The 26,084-nt window shown below is 45.8% G+C and overlaps 2 protein-coding genes across 4 annotated transcripts; both read right to left on the bottom strand.

Annotated features, from left to right (window-relative positions):
• Positions 1 to 1,457: 1,457 nt before the first annotated feature.
• On the bottom strand, positions 1,458 to 25,927 carry LOC110490585. Of its 3 annotated transcripts, none has more exons than XM_021564026.2 (3): positions 25,571 to 25,927; positions 2,196 to 2,842; positions 1,458 to 1,838 (listed from the first exon to the last, which is right to left on the bottom strand). In XM_021564026.2, exons 1-3 carry the CDS (start codon positions 25,594 to 25,596, stop codon positions 1,477 to 1,479), a joined length of 1,035 nt encoding a protein of 344 aa, XP_021419701.2. In that variant the 5' UTR covers positions 25,597 to 25,927; the 3' UTR covers positions 1,458 to 1,476. The 3 variants fall into 3 exon arrangements, with proteins under 3 accessions (XP_021419701.2, XP_021419700.2, XP_036800844.1); XM_021564025.2 differs by lacking the exon at positions 25,571 to 25,927 and adding an exon at positions 4,268 to 4,412; XM_036944949.1 differs by lacking the exon at positions 25,571 to 25,927 and adding an exon at positions 3,761 to 4,240.
• Positions 23,394 to 25,776, bottom strand: LOC110490586 (transmembrane protein 53). Its single transcript, XM_021564027.2, has 3 exons — positions 25,496 to 25,776; positions 24,347 to 25,005; positions 23,394 to 24,154 (listed from the first exon to the last, which is right to left on the bottom strand). Exons 2-3 carry the CDS (start codon positions 24,981 to 24,983, stop codon positions 23,793 to 23,795), a joined length of 999 nt encoding a protein of 332 aa, XP_021419702.1. The 5' UTR covers positions 24,984 to 25,005; positions 25,496 to 25,776; the 3' UTR covers positions 23,394 to 23,792.
• Positions 25,928 to 26,084: the final 157 nt, after the last annotated feature.

Here is a 26,084-nt window from a genome sequence, read left to right as displayed (position 1 = left end):
GCTGTCCCCAGTCCACCTGGCCGTGCTGCTGCTCCAGTTTCAACTGTTCTGCCTGTGATTATTATTATTTGACCATGCTGGTAATTTATGAACATTTGAGCATCTTGGCCATGTTCTGTTATAATCTCCACCCGGCACAGCCAGAAGAGGACTGGCCACCCCACATAGCCTGGTTCCTCTCTAGGTTTCTTCCTAGGTTTTGGCCTTTCTAGGGAGTTTTTCCTAGCCACCGTGCTTCTACACCTGCATTGCTTGCTGTTTGGGGTTTTAGGCTGGGTTTCTGTATAGCACTTTGAGATATCAGCTGATGTATGAAGGGCTTTATAAATAAATTTGATTTGATTTTGATTTGATGATTCTTAACTGACTTGCCTAGTTAAATAAGGGTTCAATTTTTAAAATATATATATTTTTTAAATGCTGGAAATGCATGAAAAGAAAACCTCCCACAGATTGTGTTTGTAGCTATAGAGTTGACAGTCATTAACTACTTCACTGACCATCAAAACATAGGTGTAGACATCACCTTTTGTGGTATCATGTCAGCAACACCTGGAAATTGCATATCACTGTTTTAACTCCACCCTCTTGGGTTGGATCAGAGAAGTTACAAACAGAAGGACAAAGCAGATTGCATGATACTGTATTTGGACTGTGATGACAGGAGACTTGGTTTACATATAGCTCATCTTGGGAATTCTTGTCCAGACTTCTCAGTAGCCTATCTCTCTTTTTTTCCACCTCTCTCATATTATCTCTTCCCAATCTCCTGTTTCTTTTCTATTTCATTCCTTTCTTCAAACCCTCCCACTCCTTTCTGTATTCCTCCTCTTCAGTTCTTTCTCATCTTCAAAATGTTTCCTCTCCCTCTCTCTTCTTCTCTCCCACTGTACACCCTGTCACCAGCTATTGAGAATGAATATATACTCATGTAAAAACAATTACAATCAATATTTACAATAAATACTCAATAAATATCTATTGCGAATCAACGTATAGTGAGCTGTGTCTGTCATGTGTTTCACCGTTAACATAGTGACCTTGCTGTTATCTGGTGCGTATGGACTGTGTCACAGACCAGGGTTTGCCAAACTCGGATCCTGGACCACAAGAAATACAGATGAGCCTTGGTGATTTACATAAATTCACTGAAAATCCACACTAACACATGGTTATATTAACAGTATTGCACTTTTCATGTAGCCAACTTTTGTCCAGCTAATAGCCTAACCACCGGATTAACCACAGGATTATTATTTTGCTACAGCAATGCTGGTAAAATGAAGATGCTATAACTGTACATGTTGCCACATGGCCGTGACAATGATAATAATAATAGGTAAACAAATGCTAGGAGATAGGTTGTTATTATTGCAACCGGGAAGTAAATAATGCAGACTTCCTTTGACCATGAGTTTGCAGGCTTTATTGAATTATCAACCCCCCCCCCCCCCCCCCCCATAGCACATGAGCCATTTACATCTTCTCCCTGAGGGTGGCGATGTTGAGCGAGATCATAAATGTTTCCAACATGGAGAGGTACTCCTCCGGGTGACAGCGTAGATGAGCAGCGTGCACAGACTCCTTCCACTTCCCGGTTTCCACAGCAATGCCCCGCTTCCTCCAGATGTAGATGGTCGCCTCCATGGCGACGGGGTCGCACAGCGCGTCGTTCTCGCAGAAGAAGAAGAGCGCCGGGGCAGTGACGGGGCTGTTGTAGAAGACCTGGATTGACTTGTCGTAGTAGTACACCGTCTGGGACTTGAAGAGCCAGAAGAAGAGCAGAGCAGTGTATCGCACCAGGGGCTCGATATGAGGGAACAGGGTCAGACCAAGGCCTGAGGCACACACAGACACACACAGATTATATTATTAATTACATTTCAGTTCTTGTTAATTCAATGGGATAGGCCTATGTAATTTCCCCATACAGTAAACACAATAACATACTATCATGTGTGAAAAGCCTCCTCTAAATCAGCAAATATATTTGAATATAATCCAATATTGTGGAGCAGGTAAGGTGGGAGTATGATTACTAGGTCTTCATCACACACAGCAACATTGTGACAAACAAGGATGCAAAGTGCAGGTCTTTTCTCTGTCACACATCCACACCGTCTCAGTAACAGATCCCTCTCTTTTCCAAATAATCCAAACTGACAATCCTACCTCCTTTCCTTCCCCTCTCTCACCTTTAGCCATATGCTCCAGCGACCCGACCACCATGCTGTCATAGACATGTCCTACGACCCGTTGGGCCAGGCCTGGGTACTTGTGTGGCTCCCTGTCCATCTGGCTGAGCAGCTGGGTGAAGGTGTACCCGCCGATGGAGAAGGCGTGGACCAGAAGGGGGCGACCTTTGAAACGCGGGTCTCCCAGGACCTCCAGGACCTCAGCCCCGTACTCCAGCCCCCAGCGAGGCCACAGGAAGTGCCACACAGTGCTCTCCACAGATAGGATGTCCAGGCCGCGTTCCAGGTAGAGGTCCCGGTACTTCGCCATGGCCCCCGGTCGGGCGCCCAGCCACGGGAAAAGCAGGAGGAGGGGACGGGGGGAGGAGGAGGGCGAGGATGGAGAGAGGGTTGGTACATCCGAAAATGAAGGGGTGAGAGTTGAGGAAACGGTGGGGTGAGAGGGCATGTCTGAGATAAAGGGGGCGGAGAGGGAGTAGGAGGGGGAGGGAAGAGGAGAGTCTAGATGGGAGGATAAGGAGGAGGTGGGAGGAGGGTGGGCAGGGGTATCGCTGGTGTAGTAGTAGGTGATGCTTCTGGTGACCGTCCAGGCTTTGACCCGCCCCTCTCCCACTATCACAGACATGTCTGACCCAGAGTGGGAGTTACTGGGGGAAAGAACAGGGGAAAGAATTAGAGCAGGAGTAGAAGTTTAATGACAGAGGGAGAAAATATGGGTTAAACAAAAAACGTTATGCCTCAAGTTAAATTAATGTATACCTACATACACATGCAAGGTTGTGGGATCTACTCAAGGTTAGATCCGGTTGGTATATATATATAGAGAGAGAGAGAGAGAGAGAGAGAGAGAGAGAGAGAGAGAGAGAGAGAGAGAGAGAGAGAGAGAGAGAGAGAGAGAGAGAGAGAGAGAGAGAGAGAGAGATAGAGAAGAGTCACAGTAGCCTATTAGTGTTACAGTGAAGCATTAGACAGTACAAGTTGCTTTGGTCCATATTAGACCAAGAAAGCGGAGTAAGCTTTGGACTCAACACAAACATATTTGTATCTATGTGCTGATGTAAGCACCTGTGTTACAGGCCAACTTGGATCAGAAACATTCCTTTGTAAATATGCTCTACTTTTTGATGCCCAATGACTTATGTTAGGCAAATTCTCACATGGTTAAATAGCTGTGTCATTTAGACATACACAGTTTCATGAAACTTCTTCAAACCAAGCCAAAACCCCACACAGCAGGAATTACACAGGGTATAAAAATGACTTTTGGTCTACCAGCCACTGTGGCAGGTAACGTTAGATTAAAAAATCTCTACCAGCCACTGTGGCAGGTAATGTTAGATTAAAAAATCTCTACCAGCCACTCATTTTTTTTTACCAGCCCAAATAGTTTTTGCCCCTAAAATTACACTAACAAAACACAACAAAATCGATGAACATGCTTTGTAATGTTTCTAAAACAATAAATGTATTGTCTAGTAAGAAGTTACTTAAGAAGTTAATTAAATGTTTTGTGACCTGAGTCTTTTAACCAAAATATCACAGATGAGACAAAACATTTCACCTACTGCCTTTAAGGTCGGGAGGTTACCGTGGTAGCGCGACTAGAGTCATGTTTGTGACTGTGACTTTCAGTCTGACTATTAGAAGCGTTGTCACCTCTTCCCTAGCATTTAAAACTCAAACATAGAAAAACAACCTAGCTTGTGAACAAAACAATGTAAATAGTCAAGAAACACAACAACACAGTCTCGTTTCAAGTCAATTAGAGCAACTTTTATGCATGTGAGCAGCGCTTCTAAAAATGAATATTTCACTCAGCTCTTCACATGCGCACAGCCAGGCAGTGTTGCAGCGCGAAGTGCTGAATAGGATTCGTAGTTCTTTGACTTTGCGCGATCATACTTGACTATTTTTATTCTCCAAATTAATGCGAGTGAAATGCTCGCACTGTGGAGCCCTGATCGCCTGCAAACGTGGCTGGTGAAATAGACATTTTACCCTCCAATGCCAAAATCTACTGTCATTTGGCATGTGGTGGGTGTTAATTTTAGGCCCTGATTATGCATCTGTACCCCATGAAGAATTTGAGTATCCCCATAGCAGTTGAAAATCTGTCCACCGTCTTCTTTCTGTGAGTGAATTAACCGGTTTAGTAGATTCCAGGATTCATCTGACCTTCCTTTATAACCGATCTCCGATCTCCATATACAAATAGGGTGGGAAATAACCACATCTGTCAAGATCTACCCCCCCCCCCCTCCCCTCCCTCTAGAGTGTCACGGTTTTGCGCAATATAAAATTTTATTTCCTGACAGAAAAAAAGCAACCTTTGGTAAGATTTAGTTATGTACATAATGGATATCCTTAGACAAACACAGGGCAGAACTTAAACAACATTGTTATTAAATTAAAACATAAACTTTATAAAGGGGCCGTTTGGTCCCACTATTGGGGAAAACGTCCCCCGCTATGTGGTAAAATGCACCCTTGAAGATTAAATACACATCACTTTAAAACGTTAGCTTGGCTCAGTTGGCTGCTGGACATGCGCATATTTCAAAAGAATACCCTCTTCCTGCCAAGTAGGGTACGGTGAGGAAAAACATTTAGCCCCAAACATACTCACTACAAGAACATTAAAAAAACGGAATACAATTTCTCTCGAACCAAGTGGATTATTTATCTTTAGGCTCCCCTGCTGGAATAAAACACGTTTATAGATCTAACTTCATTAGATTATATATATACTGTAACGACCCTGGGTTTATAAACGCGGAAATCGACTCTTCCTCTCAAGCATCTTTTGCGGCACGGTCGATAGCGCGCTGGACCTCGGGCTATAAGGTCGAGGGTTCGAGACCTGCTCCCTGCTGTTTCTTTACAATACAGTGCCAGTCAAAAGTGTGGACACACCTACTCATTCGAGGGTTTACATTGTAGAATAATAGTGAAGACATCAAAACGTTTAATTAATTAACACATATGGAATCATGTAGCAACCAAAAAAGTGTTAAACAAATCAAAATATATTTTACATTTTAGATTCTTTAAAGTAGCCACTCTTTGCCATGATGACAGCTTTGCACACTCTTGGCATTCTCTCACCAAGCTTCAGCTGGAATGCTTTTCCATAAACTGAGAACTTGTTGGCTGCTTTTCCTTCACTCTGCTATTCAACTCATCCCAAACCATCTCAATTGGGTTAAGGTCTAGTGATTGTGGACGCCAGGTCATCTGATGCAGCACTCCATCACTCCCATTGGTCAAATAGCCCTTTAACGATCTGGAGGTGTGTTTTGGGTCATTGTTCTGTTGAAAAACAAATGATAGTCCCACTAAGCACAAACCAGGTGGGATGGCGTATCGCTGAAGAATGCTGTGGTAGCCATGCTGTTTAAGTGTGCCTTGAATTCTAAATAAATCACAGACAGTGTCACCAGAAAAGCACCCCCATACCATCAAACTTCCTCCTCCATGCTTCAAGGTGGGAACCACACATGCGGAGATCATCCGTTCACTTACTCTGCATCTCACAAAGACACAACGGTTGCAACCAAAAATCTCAAATTTGGACTAATCAGACCAAAGACAGATTTCCACAGGTCTAATGTCCATTGATCACTAATATTCTTGGCCCAAGCAAGTCTCTACTTCTTATTGGTGTACTTTAGTAGGGATTTCTTTGCAGCAATTAGACAATGAAAGCTTGATTCACACAGGCTCCTCTGATGTTGTGATACGTTTGTTACCTGAACTATGTGAAGCATTTATTTGGGCTGCAATCTGAGGTGCTGTTAACTCTAATGAACTTGTCCTCTGCAGCAGAGGTAACTCTGGATGTCCCTTTCCTGTGGCGGTCCTCATGAGAGCCAGTTTTATCATGGCGCTTGATGGTTTTGTGACTGCACTATAAGAAACATTCAAAGTTCTTTCAATTTTAACTGACCTTCATGTCTTAAAGTAATGATGGACTGTCGTTTTTCTTTGCTTACTTGAGCTGTTCTTGCCATAATATGGACTTAGTCTTTTACCAAATAGGGCTATCTGCTGTATACCACCCATACTGTCACGACTCCGACCGAAGGTGGCTCCCCTTCGGGTGGCGCTCGGCCTACTAGCTGCCACTGATTATTTTCTACCCTCCTTATGTGTTTATTGATTACACCTGTTTTGAGTTGGTTGTAATTAGTTGGGCTTTATTAGTCAGCTGGCCTGCCCGTTTCTTTTTGCGGGATTGATTATTGTAACCCTGGTGTTTGCTACAGACGTACGTGTTTGTGTATTTAGTGCTAGACTGTTTTCGTTCCCTGTGTCTGGGGCATTTTGTTTGAGCTCCCAAAAGTGCCGTGGCCGTGGTTCACCATGTGTGCATTAAAGGAGCACTTTATTGAACTCTCTGCTTTCCTGCGCCTGATTTCACCCTCACGACACCCAGGACCTTATAGAATCCCGCACCACGAAAATGGAGTCAGCAGGAGCAGTGGCCGACCCTCTCCCATCGAAGGAGGAACAGCTATGGATCAGGTGATGGAGAGAATGGACCGATGGGAGAGGAGTGGTCTCCTCTCTTCACCTTCGGCTCCCCCAGCTCAGGACTCCCCATCCCCCGGCTCCAGCGCTCTCCGTCTTACGCTCCCGAGGGTTTATGATGGAGCGGCGGCGGGGTGCCAGGGGATCTTACTCCAACTGGAACTGTACCTGGCCACCGTAAGACCCACTCCCTCGGGAGCGGAGAGGGTGAGTGTCCTCATCTCCTGCCTCACGGGTCATGCTCTGGAGTGGGCGAACGCAGTCTGGAATGGCCCAGACTCAGCGAAGGAGCACTACCCAGAGTTTTCCCGCCATTTCCGTGCTGTGTTTGACCCCCCTCCAGAGGGCCGAGCGGCGGGAGAACGACTATTCCATCTCAGGCAGGAGAAGAGGAGCTCCCAGGATTACGCGCTGGAGTTCCGGACCTTGGCAGCAGGATCTGGGTGGAACGACAGGGCCCTTATCGACCACTACCGATGTAGTCTCCGGGAGGACGTCCGCAGGGAGCTAGCGTGTCGGGACACCGCTCTTTCCCTGGATGAGCTGATTGACATGTCCATCCGACTGGACAATCTGCTGGCTGCCCGCGGGCGTTCGGAGAGGGTCCTGTGCGTTCCACCACCCAGCCCCTCCGCTCCGTTTCCGATGGAGTTGGGAGGGGCCGTGCCGAGGGGTACTGGAGGAGGAGGTCCCCCCTTCACCAGCTGTGGTCGGAGAGGACACACGGCCGATCGGTGCTTGGGGGGTCCGTCTGGGAGTCGAGATGGCAGGCGGAACACTTCTCGATCACCCCAGGTGAGTCAGCACCAAACTCACCCAGAACCCCCTGTCGGTCACATGTTTGTCTTGATTTTTTTCCTTACATTTTTTCCCTCTTCCCAGCATAGGGCGCTAGTCGATTCAGGCGCAGCTGGGAACTTTATGGATCGCGGACTCGCTCTTAAGTTAGGTGTTCTGTTTGTGCCAATAGATTCTCCCTTTCCCGTGCACCTTCTAGATAACCGGCCATTAGGGTCAGGGGTGGTCAGGGAGACCACGGTTCCACTGGACATGGTAACGCAGGGGAATCATAGGGAGCGTATCAGTCTCTATATTATTGATTCACCTGCGTTTCCAGTGGTGCTAGGGATTCCCTGGCTGGCCCGGCACAATCCTAAAATTTTGTGGAGACAGGGGGTTCTCCAGGGGTGGTCAGAGGAGTGTTCTGGAAGGTGTCTGGGCATTCCCCCCGAGTATGCCGATTTGGCAATCGCTTTCAGTAAAAAGAAAGAGACTAAATTACCACCTCATCGACCGGGAAGGGATTGTGCGATGGATCTCCAGGTAAACGCTGCGCTTCCCAAGAGTCACGTGTACCCATTGTCCCAAGAGGAGACGTTGGCTATGGAGACATATGTCATGGAGTCTCTGGGACAGGGGTACATTCGGTCCTCCATCTCACCCGTCTCCTCAAGTTTATTTTTTGTGAAGAAAAAGGAGGGAGGTTTGCGTCCGTGTATTGATTATAGAGGTCTAAATGCCATCACAGTGGGGTTTAGCTACCCACTACCTTTCATTGGTTACGGCGGTGGAATCATTTCACGGAGCATAGTTCTTCACAAAATTGGATCTCAGGAGCGCGTATAGTCTGGTGCGTATTCGGAAGGGAGACGAGTGGAAAACCGCATTTAGTACCACATCGGGCCACTATGAGTACCGCGTCATGCCGTATGGGTTAAAGAATGCTCCAGCCGTTTTCCAATCTTTTGTATACGAGATTCTCAGGGACCTGCACGGGCAGGGAGTGGTTGTTTATATCGATGACATTCTGATCTACTCAGCCACTCACGCCGCGCATGTGTCTCTGGTACACAAGGTGCTTGGTAGACTGCTGGAGCATGACCTATACGCATTTCCACCTCAGGGGTGGGGATGGAGGGTGACCACATTAAGGCTGTGCGTAATTGGCCGACTCCGACCACGGTAAAAGAGGTGCAGCGGTTTTGGGGTTTTGCCAACTACTACCGGAGGTTTATCCGAGGTTTTGGCCAGATAGCGGCTCCCATTACCTCACTGCTGAAGGGGGGCCCGGTGCGGTTGCAGTGGTCAGCAGAGGCAGACGGCGCTTTCAACAGGTTGAAGGAGCTGTTCACGGATGCACCCGTGTTGGCGCATCCGGACCCCTCTCTAGCATTCATAGTGGAGGTGGACGCGTCCGAGGCCGGGGCTGGATGCCTACTATTACAGCACTCGGGTACGCCACCAAAACTCCGCCCCTGCGATTTCTTCTCGAGGAAGCTCAGCCCAGCGGAGCGTAACTATGATGTGGGGGACCGGGAGTTGTTAGCTGTGGTCAGGGCTCTGAAGGTGTGGAGAAACTGGCTTGAGGGGGCTAAACACCCCTTTCTCATCTGGACCGACCAACAGAATCTGGAGTATATTCGGGCAGCTAGGAGACTGAACCCACGTCAGGCAAGGTGGGCCATGTTTTTCACCCGATTCCGGTTCACGTTATCTTATAGACCGGGCTCCCAGAACGTCAAGGCGGACGCACTGTCCCGCCTTTACGACACGGAGGATCGGTCCCCCGAACCTACTCCCATCCTTCCCGCCTCAAGGCTGATAGCACCAGTGGTAGGGGAGGTGGACTCGGACATCGAGCGGGCATTACGGGCGGAACCCGCGCCTCCTCAGTATCCGGCGGGGCGGAAGTACGTGCCTTGGTGTTCGGTACCAACTGATTCGGTGGGCTCACGTCCTACCCTCCTTGGGTCACCCTGCGGTGGCGAGGACAGTGGGGAGCCTTCGGGGAAGGTATTGGTGGCCTACCTTGGCTAGGGACGTTAAGGGTTATGTCTCCTCCTGTTCGGTATGCGCCCAGAGTAAGGCTCCTAGGCACCTTCCTAGAGGGAAGTTACAACCCCTCCCCGTTCCATAACGGCCATGGTCTCATCTCTCCGTAGATTTCCTGACCGATCTTCCCCCGTCTCAGGGGAACACTACGGTTCTGGTGATTGTGGATCGGTTCTCTAAGTCCTGCCGTCTCCTCCCGCTGCCCGGTATCCCTACAGCCCTACAGACTGCGGAGGCATTATTCACCCACGTCTTCCGGCACTACGGGGTGCCGGAGGACATCGTTTCTGATCAGGGCCCCCAGTTCACGTCCCGAGTATGGAGGGCGTTCATGGAGCGTCTGGGGGTCTCGGTCAGCCTGACCTCCGGTTATCACCCCGAGAGTAATGGGCAGGTGGAGAGAGTGAATCAGGAAGTGGGTAAGTTTCTGCGGTCGTATTGCCAGGACCGGCCAGGGGAGTGGGCGAGATACATCCCCTGGGCCGAAATGGCCCAGAACTCACTACGCCACTCCTCTACTAACGTGTCCCCCTTTCAGTGTGTGTTGGGGTACCATCCGGTCCTGGCACCATGGCATCCGAGCCAGACAGAGGCTCCTGCGGTGGAGGAATGGGTGCAGCGCTCCAAAGAGACCTGGAGGGCCGTACAGGAATCCCACCAACAAGCTAGTGGACGGCAGAAAAGTAGTGCTGACCGCCACCGCAGTGAGGCCCCCGTGTTTGTACCGTTTTTACAATATACTGTATATACACACACGCTGGGTGTACAAAACATTAAGGACACCTTCCTAATATTGTGTTGTACCCTGCAAGGTGTCAAAAGCGTTCCGCAGGGATGCTGGAACATGTTGACTCCAATGCTTCCCACAGTTGTGTCAAGTTTGTTGGATCTCCTTTGGTTGGTGGACCGCTCTTGATACACACAAAACTATTGAGTGTGAAAAACCCGGAACTTGCTGCCATACCCCGTTCAAAGGCACTTAAATATTTTGTCTTGCCCATTCACGCTCTGAATGTTACACATAAAAAATCCATGTCTCGATTGTCTCAAAGCTAAAAAGTCCTTCTTTAACCTGTCTCCTCCCTTTAATTTAAGAAGTGACATCAATAGCTTTCACCTGGATTCACCTGGTCAGAGTAGCCAGTTTCTGCTCTGCTTGCTTTTACAACTCAGAGAAAAAGCACAACACACACAGGTAACAGCTGCCTTCATTCACACACTCTGTGGTGTCTGCAGTCCTATATGGGGAGTTATTCAGGCCAGAAGTCAGTACTAGTGAAGCTACTTATACCTCTCTCCAAGTCACCTAATGTCTTCCTAGCCCCATAAGATATCGCCATGAATAAACATGGATTGTCAATTGAGACAAGTTTTTTTCTATGGCATCAAACTACTGATGCATTCACGTCACGTCCATGTCAAGTGAAACATTGTGTAGACATATGGTTCACGTCGTGCACACGCGACACTGACATGTCATGTGTAAGTCAGTTTGAATGTAGCTAAGTTCATTACCAGGGTCATTACTAAGAGCTCACCATGAATGGCTTAAAAACGGCTACATGACATCTACGTGTACATAATGCTTTCACGTCATGTACACGGGACACTTTAGTTTATTATAAAATATCTCACCATGAACTCCTGCATGACGTCTCCATTGCCAGAGTCATTTAATCAATTGAGTTTGTTGATATAGCTAAAATAGGCATATCACCTCAATTAAATAATTATTAGTCTAGTTGATTTTCAGCCAGCCACCATTAATTACTGTGTAGATATGCCTATGTCCCAAATCAATATGGACACAAGGGCTTCTTTTTGGAGGGAGCCCTATTCAGAAATAAGAGGTAGCCTAGGTATCTAGTGGTGCATTCAAACAACTGGGAACTCGGCAATCTCTGACTTCCGACTTCAGTGCTTTGAAAACAACTAGGAACTCAGAACGAAATGAGCTCTGACTGGGAAAAATAGTTTTTAACAGTCAATTCAGACACTCATCTTTCTCTGACTTTCTGACCTGAAAATCACTGATGGCATGAATTGACCTCGTTTTTCCCCCCAGTTCCCAGTTCACCACAAGTTTCCCGGTTTAATAAAACAACCTTTCTTTTCTGTGTGATAATGACACCTGCTTTTCATTTAAAATGTAATGTTTTCATAAGCCTTTAGACCTACCAAGAGCCCATGTTGAGGCTGAACAAGGCCTTCCATAGGCTAGTAGACTATTTAGAAATAATCGTGGAGTTAATCATTGTCATAGCCTAGATCGCTATATATAGTCTGAATCCTGAATCCAACATTTGGCTAAGGTGTATTTAAAGTTCCGATTTCAACTGCAAATGAAGGTGTGGCTTTCATGACACTCAGCTCTATTGTGTCTGCCATAGCTTTGTTGCGGTAAGACGATTTCATAAGTGAGTAAATCGTGAAATCTCACCTATTGTCTTAAAGACAATGCTTCCCTTTCCCAACAGTATTTCAAATTCAATTTCTGTGTTACTTACACTACTGTTCAAAAGTTTGGGGTCACTTATAAAATGTCCTTGTTTTTTAAAGAAAGGCACATTTTTTGGTCCATTAAAATAACATCAAATTAATCAGAAATACAGTGTAGACATTGTTAATGTTGTAAATGACTATTGTAGCTGGAAACGGCAGATTTTTTTATGGAATCATTACATGGGCGCACAGAGGCCCATTATCAGCAACCATCAACCCTGTGTTCCAATGACACGTTGTGTTAGCTAATCCAAGTTTATCATTTTAAAAGGCTAACTGATCTTTAGAAAACCCTTTTACAATTTTGTTAGCACAGCTGAAAACGCTTGTGTTGAATAAAGAAGCAATAAAAACTGGCCTTCTTTAGACTAGTTGAGTATCTGGAGCATCAGCATTTGTGGGTTCGATTACAGGCTCAAAATGGCCAGAAACAAAGAACTTTCTTCTGAAACTCGTCAGACTATTCCTGTTCTGAGAAATGAAGGCTATTCAATGTGAGAAATTGCCAAGAAACTGAAGATCTCGTGCAACGCTGTGTACTACTCCCTTCACAGTACAGTGCAAACTGGCCCTAACCAGAATAGAAAGAAGAGTGGGAGGCCCCGGTGCACAACTGAGCAAGAGGACAAGTACATTAGAGTGTCTAGTTTGAGAAACAGATGCCTCACAAGTCCTCAATTGGCAGCGTCATTAAGTAGTACCTGCAAAAAAACAGTCTCAACGTCAACAGTGAAGAGGCTATTCCGGGATGCTGGCCTTCTATGCAGAGTTGCAAAGAAAAAGCAATATCTTAGACTGGCCAATAAAAAAAATATTAAGATGGGCAAAAGAACACAGACTCTGGACAGAGGAACTCCGCCTAGAAGGCCAGCATCCCGGAGTCGCCTCTTCACTGTTGATGTTGAGACTGGTGTTTTGTGGGTACTATTTAATGCAGAATAGACAAAGCCTAGATGGTAGCAGGACCTGGAGATAGATGGTAGCAGGACCTGAGCAGGCCAGACTACTGGTTGATTTTGAAGCCCAGCTTTTTAATGTAGCTTTTTAATGTCCCCTTCAACATGAAGTCTTCAACACAAGCAAAGTTCATCACACCAGCAAGCATTAAAAAAACAAGTGGCCAGCTTGTGCAACAATATGTCAAGCATGGGTAGTCTAGTCTTAGATAATGTCCAGAGCTTCTGGTTTTGGATACACACAGTTGTGTAAGCAAAGATGTCATTAGCACTGTCCACAACATTGGAAAAAACTAGGCATTCCTCAATATCAGAAATATCTCAAGGAAGTAATTATTGATCAGAACACATCCCCTTAAGAGGAAAAATATACCACAGCTTCAAAAGTACAAGGCACAGTCAGTCACAAAACAGGCAAAGCAATTACAGTATCAGACTTAAAAAGTGATTGTACACTTTCAGCCAACTACATTGCAAGCAAGTTATGTAATGGAAAAATGTATAAGTTTCTCTCTCATGAGAATAAACAATTTCCTCCAACCCTTTCAAATAACAGAATGCCTAACCTGCCAACACAAAAATCTGATCTGCTAGACCTGATCGCTGTAGATTCCTACACACCTGTGCCCTCTTCTTTTGCTGCCAAAATCATTGATGGAGCTGTTATTATTCATTCCTTGCCTATCCGCACCAAGTTTCCAATTCTGCAATCAAATGCCTTCCTGCTTTTGGTAGAGCACCAGTTGAAAAACAGCAGTAGAATCGATATTGAATGGGACACAGATAGTCTAACAGACTCAATGGGAGAGAAGCAGGGGAAAAACAAGCTTCCATGTCAATTCTATGACTTTCTCAGAAATCCTACTAACAAACAGGAGCTTTTCAGCATGTTGACACAGAAGGTGTGTGCCAAGAATATGCCTTCATAGATGACCTTAAAAAGGGTGCACAGACTATTATCATTGGAACAGTGGATACAGACATCATTGTCCTTGCTTTTCTTCCATCTTATCAAGGATTAGTGAGCCATAAAGCTGTGGTTTCCTTTTGATATGGGTAAAAACTACTAGGAGATTTCTATAAACACCATTTGCGAGAAGCTTGGAATGCACAAGTTTGGCTTTGTCAGCTTTCAACGCATTCACAGGTTGTGATACAAACAGGTTCATGATAGGGTGATAGAGGTGACTGATGTGAGCAAAACCATTTCAACCTCTTGATCTGGAATCATCCACTTTCACATTGATTGAGAGATACACCTGTGTTCTCTATGACAAGACAACAAGCTACCAGGAACTCTTCCAAGAAGTCAATGGAGAACATCCAATGGAGAACATCCCCCTCAACACAGGCTGCACTGCTGCAACATTCAAACAGAGCAGTGTACCAAATTAGCATTTGGTCAACAAGTATGAAAACCATCCAATCAGCATCTACACCAGAAAGTTTGATTTGGACCTTTGGATGGGCTAAAAAGTTGATTCCTGGACACCTTCGTGGACACTCTTACCCGAGACTGCCAAAGCTTACAGAGAACTCCTGAGGTGTGGCTGCAAAAATGAGCCCTTCTGTTCTCAGAAGTGTAAATGCCAGGATGCTGGACTATCATGCACTGCATTAGGCCATTATACTGGTACATGTGGGCCAGGGCCAAGTCTTTTATTTTTTCCACTAATCAGAATTTACAGAATACATTTGATGTATTATGACTCAATTTCATGTTATTTTATGAGAATTTCACTGAAGTAATTTTAAACATGACTATCAATTAATTAGCATCTACAGTACATTGCCAGTCATTCGTGGTTAAGTTTGCAACGAGCAACACTTCTATGATGTTTTAATGTCATCTGAGGAATGTTTGTACCAAATTGCATGCTTTTATCTGCAGTATAACTGTTTTTATGGTCAAATAGCAGCTATTGTTGCAGCCATTTTGAAATTTCACAATAACTCGCTTCCTAATTAAGTTTGAAATAATGCGCACTCCTTCTGGGATGTTTTCATATTACCCGAGGAATGTTTGTACCAAATTGCAGGGTCTACCTTGTCACGTTTTTCACTATTAAAGCCCCGGACTATAGAAGTGCATGGTCCGGGTCAAAGCTTGATGTCTCGACTTTACATGAAGCTAAATAGTTAGAGGAAACAGAAGTGTTGGTTGATGGCTGCCGTGGATCATGGCAGAAGTGGATGTCAAGAGTAGGCACTCCATGAGGTTGAAGTGTCAAATGTTAGGGCAGTCCATTGGATCTCCTATGTGGAGGCCATTCAAATAGTTGAGGGAGCTAGTGTCGTGAGTATCGAATCACATTACATATAGAATTGTGAGAATTGCAGTACACATCCTATCAGTGCCTAAGTACATATTGTGACAGGGACGGATTGCTGAACAGGCACACAGGGCATGTGGCCCTGGGCCTTTGGGTTGGGGCCCCTCTGGAGGTCGGGGAGCCCCCAGATAGCATATGATAGCAAAATGTGTAGAATCGCAGGAAATTAGCTTTAAAACTGCTAAGATTTCTCTCAGCCTGATGACAAAATGTGAACAAAAGCATGAGATGAGCTATAAAAAAACACATTTTCTTCCCTGCCTCATGGCAAAAAGTGTAGAAGGGCAGGAAATTAGCTTTAGAACTGCAACATTTTCTCTTAGCCTCATAACAAAATGTTTAGAATCGCATTATAAACTGCATCTTTTTCTCTATGCACCATTGCAAATGTGTTGAAATGCAGGAAGTTAGCTGATGTCCCCTCCCCCCAAAAATATATATATAGAAGCCCCAGGGCCCCCAAGAGGTAGTCTGGCCATGTATTATGTGGTCCCTGGCAACTCCGAGCCCAAAAAGCAGACCATAGCCTCCTTTTGTCAAAATGTAAGAGTCTGCTTATATTTCGCTGTCAGCACCCTACCAGTAGTCCTATTATAATGAAGAAACTGACAAAGGATTATACATCATTGCATGAAGCTGCTGTGATACAGTTTTAGTAAGGAGCATCACTTCGACAAACTGTACTTGCGCTGTTCCTCCAGCAGATCAGTCATGGATCAGCTTGTTCAATTCCAGGCTTGGTTGTCTTCATCGTCAGTCCTGAAATACAGGTTGTCACTATTGGGGCATCAGGTACTGTAGCCTATTTCTATTTTTTTACCTTAATTTAACTAGGCAAGTCAGATAAGAACAAATTGACGGCCTACACCGGCCTAACCCGGACGACGCTGGGCCAATTGTGCGCCACCCTATGGAACTCCCAATCACAGACGGTTATGATTCTGCCTGGATTTGAACCAGGGTGTCTGTAGTGACCCCTCAAGCCCTGAGATGCTATGCTTTAAACCGCTGCGCCACTCGGGAGCCTAGGGCTTAAGAGCTTTGGGCCAGCAACCTAATCGTGCTGATTTGAATCCCCCAGCCGACTAGGTGAAACATCTGTATGTGCACTTGAGCAAGTCACTTAACCATAATTGCTTCTGTAAATTACTATGCATAAGAGCATCTGCTAAGTCTAGTTGCCACAAAGTCATAGTTATGGATAAAACCCACCTATTTCAACTATTTATATTCTTAAAAACTCATTCTAAACCTAACCTTATGCCTAACTTCAAATTAAGACCAAAAAAACATTCAGGGTTTTCATTTAATTTTATGATATAGTCCATTTTGACTTTGCGGCTGTGGTAACTTTTGACAACCGAAATAGGACCAGAGATGGAAGAAGAGGTGAGACACCCCACTTGCTGTTTTTTACTGGTTCATAAACATCACAGAGACGATGCGTGCTCATCGATGGGGCAGATGTCCGTGTGTTATGATTCTGGAAGGTCATATAGCTAGCAACAATGACAAGAAGCTGCCATGTGTGGAATCGTAGGTGACTTGTATCATATAACAGTTACAAAGTTTAAAATACCTTCATGTCCTCCATTCGATCCCACTATGTACTAGATTGGCTACCAGACACCTAGGAACTTAAAACCCTCATGTCAAAAGAGAACAACAGTTCATTTAAAAACAGAATAAAAGAAAATGGTGTTAAATTTAAGTCCCCCTTTTGACACCCCCTAGGGTGTCACTCATTATCCTTTATTTCAGCGGTCCCAACATAGTAATATGTTAATAGCATTTCATGAAAATAATAAAAAGTTTATAAACTTTTTTTTTTTTTTACAGAAACAAGGTACAACTTTATTGTTTATTGACAAGTAATGTAAAGATGTAGGATAAAACTTTGGTCATGGAAAACAGAGTAAAGCAGAGCAAAGCATTATTATAAACCATCTGGTCCTCTCAGCTACTCCTATCCTGCACCAGGTGGGCACCATGCCACCCAGGGACTCCAAACCTTCACAACAGGGAGAACAAACATACTGGAAAGAAAAAACGTATCATAAAATAAAATGTAAAAGAAGGAACTGTGGTGGTGTAATATTTATTCTACTACCTCACCCACAGCATACCATGGGTCATCCTCAGTCAGTCCCATCCTCACCCACAGCATACCATGGGTCATCCTCAGTCAGTCCCATCCTCACCCACAGCATACCATGGGTCATCCTCAGTCAGTCCCATCCTCACCCACAGCATACCATGGGTCATCCTCAGTCAGTCCCATCCTCACCCACAGCATACCATGGGTCATCCTCAGTCAGTCCCATCCTCACCCACAGCATACCATGGGTCATCCTCAGTCAGTCCCATCCTCACCCACAGCATACCATGGGTCATCCTCAGTCAGTCCCATCCTCACCCACAGCATACCATGGGTCATCCTCAGTCAGTCCCATCCTCACCCACAGCATACCATGGGTCATCCTCAGTCAGTCCCATCCTCACCCACAGCATACCATGGGTCATCCTCAGTCAGTCCCATCCTCACCCACAGCATACCATGGGTCATCCTCAGTCAGCCCCATCCTCACCCACAGCATACCATGGGTCATCCTCAGTCAGTCCCATCCTCACCCACAGCATACCATGGGTCATCCTCAGTCAGCCCCATCCTCACCCACAGCATACCATGGGTCATCCTCAGTCAGTCCCATCCTCACCCACAGCATACCATGGGTCATCCTCAGTCAGCCCCATCCTCACCCACAGCATACCATGGGTCATCCTCAGTCAGTCCCATCCTCACCCACAGCATACCATGGGTCATCCTCAGTCAGCCCCATCCTCACCCACAGCATACCATGGGTCATCCTCAGTCAGTCCCATCCTCACCCACAGCATACCATGGGTCATCCTCAGTCAGTCCCATCCTCACCCACAGCATACCATGGGTCATCCTCAGTCAGTCCCATCCTCACCCACAGCATACCATGGGTCATCCTCAGTCAGTCCCATCCTCACCCACAGCATACCATGGGTCATCCTCAGTCAGTCCCATCCTTCCCTGAAAGCATGATTCAGTATCAGCATCTCCAACTGGAGCATCAAGCAAAGGCATCATGCCTGAAGCCTTCACCACATCTGTAACAGACTTCTTAAAACACGGTATGATGCAAGCAGCACAACACATCATCATGCCTGAAGCCTTCACCACATCTGTAACAGACTTCTTAAAACACGGTATGATGCAAGCAGCACAACACATCAATAATAAAAATACAAGAATTAGGGTCAGAGATCCAGTAACCACCATACCAGTGTACTTACCAAACCAGGCTCCCAACCAAGAGAACAGTCCAGACTCCTCCACCCCCGCCATGGTCCTCATCTCAGCAGATGTGCATCAAGCCCACTAAGGGCCTTAGATATACTACCATCTGGACTGGTGTTATTAGGAATATACGTGCAACATTGTTCACCGAACATCTTACAGACACCCCCCTGACTGGCAAGAAGCATATCTAAAGCAAGTCTATTCTGTCTGGCAACCCTAGATGTGGCCTCAAGCTGTTCAGACATACCAGTGAGTGCATCACTGGAGTAATTCACAAAACGCTGTTGATTATAGTAGATGTAATTAATCCATGCAGTCTGTCTAGCATCCACTATGGCTGGACCCATAATAGGTAGTAAGTGCCAGAGTCCATCATTCCTACCCCCAACAGATTAGTGTGTATGTCAACTACATCCTCCGTCCATGGAGCACTACGTCTATGTTCCACGGGATGGAATGCTTTCAGGCCCCCTGGATACAGAACCCAACAGCTGCTCAGCAGTAACATCAACAATGGTCAGTGGAATTATCAAACTGGTCAGAGCACACGTACCTTGCCAGTCTCCTCTAAGAATGGGTCTCAGCACTCTTTTGGGTCCACAGATCCACCACACATCAGCCAGACCACTAGTTTGGTTTAGGCCTGCAACTGGCCAAGTGGCATTAATGGTTATGTTACTACTGCAATCAGCTTCAGGCAATCTCCCATAGTCTATGCCATTACCTGTACCCGTGATGCAACTGTAATTTCCCCCATATGCCTTAACACCCCAAGGGGCCCGATGAGGAGGTACTGTAGGAAACACAAGGCTCAAAGAGGAACAGAGAGTTGAATTGGGCTGAACCTGGTTAAAACCTCTCAGAATACACAACCACCCATCTCCTTCTCCTATAGCAAATGGGTGTGTAGCCAGAACAGGTCTAGCATGACCACAGATAATGCAGTCATTTCTTTTCAGGGTTTTAGCTGTATACCTCATATAGGACAGCCACAAATTGTCACTACCATCAAAACCAGTCTCAGTGCCTAATTGATCAATAGCTGAATAGTCTCTAACGTTAATTACCTGAATGGGATTTGACACAGTGATGGTGGGTGGCAGGTTCGGTCCAGGGGTGGTAGAGGAGTGTGTCTGGCTCTGGTTCGTCTGGGACCTCTGTGGTTTTTGCAGCACCTTAATAGAAAACACACCCATCGTGTCTGTCCCGGTCCTTTGTAGTCCGAGGGTGTAAGTGCCTGCATCAGAGAGCTCAATAGTTTTGATGGTTAGTAGGATTTCATCACATTTACAAAGTCCAACAGTGCTCCCAGGTTTCCCCCACATCATGGAAAACCTATCCACCTTTGTGGGATCCCCTATGCTATAAGGATACCCTCTTCTCCAACCCCAGAACTGTAACTCGGTAACTGTTATCTACACATTCTGTTATCTTTGCTCGTGCTGGCGCCCCTTCTAAAACTTCTCCTCTCTGCTCTCCAACCTTCAAGGTCTCCGCAGCGCGGGGAGGGCTCTTCTGTCTGCCTTTTTCCCCTATCTGTCTGTAGCTCTTTTTTTTTAAAAACATGTCTATGGTGGCAAATTTCTAAAGTCCTTATATAGGTTAATTAAGGTTATCTCAATCAATAGTAGCCAATTCGAAACCTTCACAGACAATATTTAAAGCAGAATCCTGAACCTGGCCTTCTTCCTCACTAGAGTTTGTTCCCCCGCTCCCCATAATCTGTCCTGCCTCAATTCTACTCCATTATAATTAATTTACCTTTAAAAACCTATGACCACAAATTCATTATTCAAATGGCACCAACCTGTGGCTGATCAGACCACCCGGGAGAGCCATGAAAGCAGGTCAAAGGTTACACCACCCCCTTACATTCGTGTTCCATACCATATTAGACATATTAAAGAACCCTTTATCTTTAAAAAAATCACTTGCCTAATTAAAACTCAGAAAATAAAACTCCTAATATTCCATATGTGAGTGTACCCCTTTAAGATATCTTGTCTCTGGGAACATGGAAATCCCCTTAGTAATCCCCTTAGTAAACCCAAACGTTTACTACAAAAACAAAACCTAATAATTATGATAATCCCCTCAAACTCAAATCATTAGTTTTAAATCTCCTCGATGTTTCATGTCTTACATTCGTGTTTCTCCAAATTGTCTCCCCAATGGAAGGCAGCTTAGCCCCAGTGATGTACTGGGCCATACGCACTACCCTCTGTAGTGCATTGCGGTCAGAGGCCGAGCAGTACAGTGGAGGCTGCTCTCCATCTCACTCTGTTCTGGGCAGTATTCTTCTTGTCATTCCACAATACAGTGGAGGCTGCTCTCCATCTCACTCTGTTCTGGGCAGTATTCTTCTTGTCATTCCACAGTACAGTGGAGGCTGCTCTCAATAACACTGTTCTGGGCAGTATTCTTCTCAATCCACAGTACAGTGGAGGCTGCTGAGGGGAGAAGGGCCTATAATAATGGCTGCATGGAATGTCATCAAACCATCCAATCCCTCCAATGTAGGGGCTAGTGGTGGTCCTCTGAAGAGGTCTTATCCCCTCCATCGTAGGGGCTGGTGGTGGTCCTCTGAAGAGGTCTTATCCCCTCCATCGTAGGGGCTGGTGGTGGTCCTCTGAAGAGGTCTTATCCCCTCCATCGTAGGGGCTGGTGGTGGTCCTCTGAAGAGGTCTCATACCCTCCATCGTAGGGGCTGGTGGTGGTCCTCTGAAGAGGTCTCATACCCTCCAATGTAGGGGCTGGTGGTGGTCCTCTGAAGAGGTCTTATCCCCTCCATCGTAGGGGCTGGTGGTGGTCCTCTGAAGAGGTCTTATCCCCTCCATCGTAGGGGCTGGTGGTGGGCCTCTGAAGAGGTCTCATACCCTCCAATATAGGGGCTGGTGGTGGTCCTCTGAAGAGGTCTCATACCCTCCTTCATAGGGGCTGGTGATAGTCCTCTGAAGAGGTCTCATACCCTCCATCGTAGGGGCTGGTGGTGGTCCTCTGAAGAGGTCTCATACCCTCCATCGTAGGGGCTGGTGATAGTCCTCTGAAGAGGTCTCATACCCTCCATCGTAGGGGCTGGTGGTGGTCCTCTGAAGAGCTCTCATACCCTCCATCGTAGGGGCTGGTGGTGGTCCTCTGAAGAGGTCTTATCCCCTCCATCGTAGGGGCTGGTGGTGGTCCTCTGAAGAGGTCTTATCCCCTCCATCGTAGGGGCTGGTGGTGGTCCTCTGAAGAGGTCTCATACCCTCCATCGTAGGGGCTGGTGGTGGTCCTCTGAAGAGGTCTTATCCCCTCCATCGTAGGGGCTGGTGGTGGTCAAGAACAGTTCAAGGACAGAACTACATACATTTAAAAACAGCACACATAGCCTACATATCAATACATTAAAAATATATAGGTAAAATAGAGAGAAATAAGTTGATCATTAGCTAAAATGTTTGTTGTCTGGGATGAGATTCAAACTCTAAACATTTGGGTTGCTAGACTTTTATGTTATACGCCCACCCATCCAGCTACCCTACTTTCATGTTTGCTGTAAGTATGACATGGCATACTAAATGGAGTGTCTTGGATTTCCCTACAGAATAATCAAACTGCTCTAAGACCAGGTGTAACAACAGTGTTCATGCGTCTAACAGTCTACCTATTTTATTATGATACTATTTGACCCATTAGTTTATTTTCTATCTTTATTCAGTCTGCTTTCTGAACACTTACTGTGTGTAACGTAGGATAAATGAGCCACACCTGGGACTGACAGCCCAACAAGGCTTCGTTCACAATATCAACGGTTCTACCCCGTTACACATGCACGTGCCTATATTTATGAATGGTTCAAAGTCTATGCCGGTGCCAGAGGTTAGACACAGGTTGTTCCGCAAGTGCAAACCTATGTCTGCTGGGGTGTGTGCAGTCAACATCACATGGGGATGGGATTTCACAGGATGTACCCTTGGCCGTGATACGTCGTCACATACTTAACCCTTTGCTTCCTCATAAAGAAAACTCAGTTTTGTGAGACCAAAATAGACATTAAAAGTTTAATACAAACTAGATTGAATATGCAACAGTTGCCGGAAATGACTGATAAGAAAACCTCCCACAGATTGTTTGTCACTCACTACTCATTGAATTGACAGGCACCTACTTCCAGAACAGGTCCTGGTTCTCTGTGACTGAAGAGATTTAAATATACAGTACCTCTTCTTGAATTCTTGTCCAGACTTCTCAGTAGCCTGTCTCTCTTTTTTTCCACCTCTCTCATATCATCTCTTCCCTATCTCCTGTGTTTCTTTTCTATTTCATTCCTTTCTTCAAACCCTCCCACTCCTTTCTGTATTCCTCCTCTTCAGTTCTTTCTCATCTTCAAAATGTTTCCTCTCCCTCTCTCTTCCTCTCTCCCACTGTACACCCTGTCACCAGCTATTGAGAATGAATATATACTCATGTAAAAACAATTACAATCAAATACTAAATAATTCATTATTGCAAATCAACGTGTAGTGAGTTGTGTCTGTCATGTGTTTCACCTTAAAGATAGTGACTGTGGCCTTGTCTGGTGCATGTGGACTGTGTCATGGACAATATTGAGTAAGCTCACATACAGATATAGTAACTTCATTTGATCACACCTGTTGCTGAGAATTTTCCAGGACATTAAGATGAGCTTCGTGATTTACATACATTCACAGAAAATTCACTGAAAACACACACGAACACAATTATATTAACAGTAGTGCACTTTTAATGTTGCCAACTTTTAATAGCCTGAACACTGATCAAGAAACATTATGGACTAAACATTCATTATTTTGCTACGACAATGCAGGTCAAATTAAGATCCTATATCTGTACAAATAGATAATAATACGTAGCACAGTCAAAACACATGCTAGGAGTTAGGATTGGATATGTTGTTATTATAGCAACAGGGAAGTAAAACTAGTGTGTTGAGGGTTTGATTCCCTCGTGACCCATATGCTGAGTATGTGGCAAACAAGTTTCTGTGGATAAAAGTTTACATGCTACATGACTACACTATGTTATAATTTTGTTATAACATCTGTTATAACATTTGTTTTGGCACATGAGTATGCAGGCTTTATTGAATGATCTACATCTTAGCCCTGGGGGGGGCGATGTTGAGCGAGTGAAAAAAATTATCCAGTGTGGAGAGATACTCCTCTGGGTGACAGCGTAGATGAGCAGCGTGCACAGACTCCTTCCACTTCCTGGTTTCCACAGCAATGCCCCGCTTCCTCCAGAAGTCGAAGACCGCCTCCATGGCGACGGGGTCGCACAGCGCGTCGTTCTCGCAGAAGAAGAAGAGCGCCGGGGCGGTGACGGGGCTGTTGTAGAAGACCTGGATTGACTTGTCGTAGTAGTACACCGTCTGGGACTTGAAGAGCCAGAAGTAGAGCAGAGCAGTGTATCGCACCAGGGGCTCGATATGAGGGAACAGGGTCAGACCCAGGCCTAAGGCACACACAGACACACACAGATTATTTTCAAGGTTAATTACATTTCCAATTATTTTCTCTGTCACACATCCACACACAAACTAACCCATACACACACCCACACACCGTCTCAGTAGCAGATCCCTCTCCTTTCTCAGAGTAATAATCCAAACTGACAATCCTACCTCCTTTCCTTCCCCTCTCTCACCTTTAGCCATATGCTCCAGCGACCCGACCGCCATGCTGTCATAGACATGTCCTACGACCCGTTGGGCCAGGCCTGGGTACTTGTGTGGCTCCCTGACCATCTGGCTGAGCAGCTGGGTGAAGGTGTACCCGCCGATGGAGAAGGCGTGGACCAGAAGGGGGCGACCTTTGAAACGCGGGTCTCCCAGGACCTCCAGGACCTCAGCCCCGTACTCCAGCCCCCAGCGAGGCCACAGGAAGTGCCACACAGTGCTCTCCACAGATAGGATGTCCAGGCCGCGTTCCAGGTAGAGGTCCCGGTACTTCGCCATGGCCCCCGGTCGGGCGCCCAGCCACGGGAAAAGCAGGAGGAGGGGACGGGGGGAGGAGGAGGGCGAGGATGGAGAGAGGGTTGGTACATCCAAAGGGGAAGGGGTGAGAACTGAGGAAACGTTGTGGTGAGAGGGCAAGTCTGGGAGCAAGGGGGTGGAGAGGGAGGGTGAGGGAAAAGGAGTGTCTAGATGGGAGGAGGTGGGGGAGATGGTGGGAGAAGAGGGGGATGGGTTATTGCCCCCTGGTGTCCGGCTGGTGTAGTAGTATGTGATGCTTCTGGTGACCCTCTGGGCTATGAACCGCCACTCTCCCACTATCACAGACATGTCTGGCCCAGATTGGGAGTTACTGTGGTGAAGGAAAAGGGGAAAGAATTAACGCAGGAGTAGAACAGAGGGAGAAAACTGTCTGTGTCAGTCTGTGCCATCATGCCAACTCTTTGTCACTCATTGTCATATTTGGGTTGATGATGACAGGTGTTGGCAAGACCACAAACAGATCTGGGACCAGGCCAGGAAATATGAGCAAAAAAAAAACCATTATTATTATTTGCTTAATTTAAGTTATTTGGCATGAAGTAGTAGAGCATAGTAGAGCATATTAACAAAATGGACCTGTATCTGTGCTTTTATTGAACCTTTATTGAAGACTGCTGTAAGACTGAAACATATCACCACATGGACAGGCTGCATCCTTGGTTGTGTTGTTGAACTGTCCTAAGCTTAAAACGTTTATGTGAACTGTAGTGTCTTAGCTCTTATTACTTAATAATCAAATAACTTATATTAGGCAAATAATGAAATGGTTAAATAGCTCAGCATCTGTCATTTCTACATACCCAGTTTGATGCAACTTCTTCAAACAAAGCCAACGTCACACAGCAGGCAGCGTTCATAGAGTTCTGCATCTGTACCCCATGAAGAATTTGAGAATCCTCATAGCAGTTGAAAATCTGCCCACCCTCCACGGTCTTCTTTCTGTGAATTAACCACTTTAATAGATTCGAGCATTCATGAACCGTCCGTTATAAACGAACTCGATAGGGTTGGAAATAACCACAACTTTCAAGATCCTGAGTTTATTCGATTCTGCGCCGCTCCAGTCCGTTCCGTGTCCTGGTTTTACTCGTGCCCTTCGTTTCACCTAGTGGGCGCGGAAAAACAAACTCAACTGCATATTCACATACGCTTTTCCATTTGCCGTTAAATGTCACGAGAGCCCAGGTCCGTTGTCACGGTCCACAAACAGAAATCATATTATCGGACCTGTCTTTCCGTTGCATTTTAGGACTGTTTGAACTGTCATCATTACACTGTAAATAAGTGTAAATGCATAACCAATTTATCATAGTTTCACAAATGGCATCGGGCGCGCGCCGCTCTTGCACGTTCTGACTTCATACATTGTGATTAACTATAGAACAAGAT

This window comes from Oncorhynchus mykiss, chromosome 15, assembly GCF_013265735.2.
Source record: "Oncorhynchus mykiss isolate Arlee chromosome 15, USDA_OmykA_1.1, whole genome shotgun sequence".
NCBI classification, from domain to species: domain Eukaryota; kingdom Metazoa; phylum Chordata; class Actinopteri; order Salmoniformes; family Salmonidae; genus Oncorhynchus; species Oncorhynchus mykiss.
Note: the sequence above shows the minus strand (reverse complement) of the source record. Positions and strands in the feature narration are given on the sequence as shown.

Coding starts and splice junctions, on each gene's coding strand:
- LOC110490585 (XM_021564026.2), bottom strand. CDS start 25,596: ATGAGGATTCTCAAATTCTTCATGGG. Junction 2,843..25,570: donor ATTCTCAAATTCTTCATGGG/GTACAGATGCAG, acceptor TCTTTCCCCCAG/TAACTCCCACTCTGGGTCAG. Junction 1,839..2,195: donor GCTGGAGCATATGGCTAAAG/GTGAGAGAGGGG, acceptor TGTGTGCCTCAG/GCCTTGGTCTGACCCTGTTC.
- LOC110490586 (XM_021564027.2), bottom strand. CDS start 24,983: ATGTCTGTGATAGTGGGAGAGTGGCGGTTCATAGCCCAGAGGGTCACC. Junction 24,155..24,346: donor GCTGGAGCATATGGCTAAAG/GTGAGAGAGGGG, acceptor TGTGTGCCTTAG/GCCTGGGTCTGACCCTGTTC.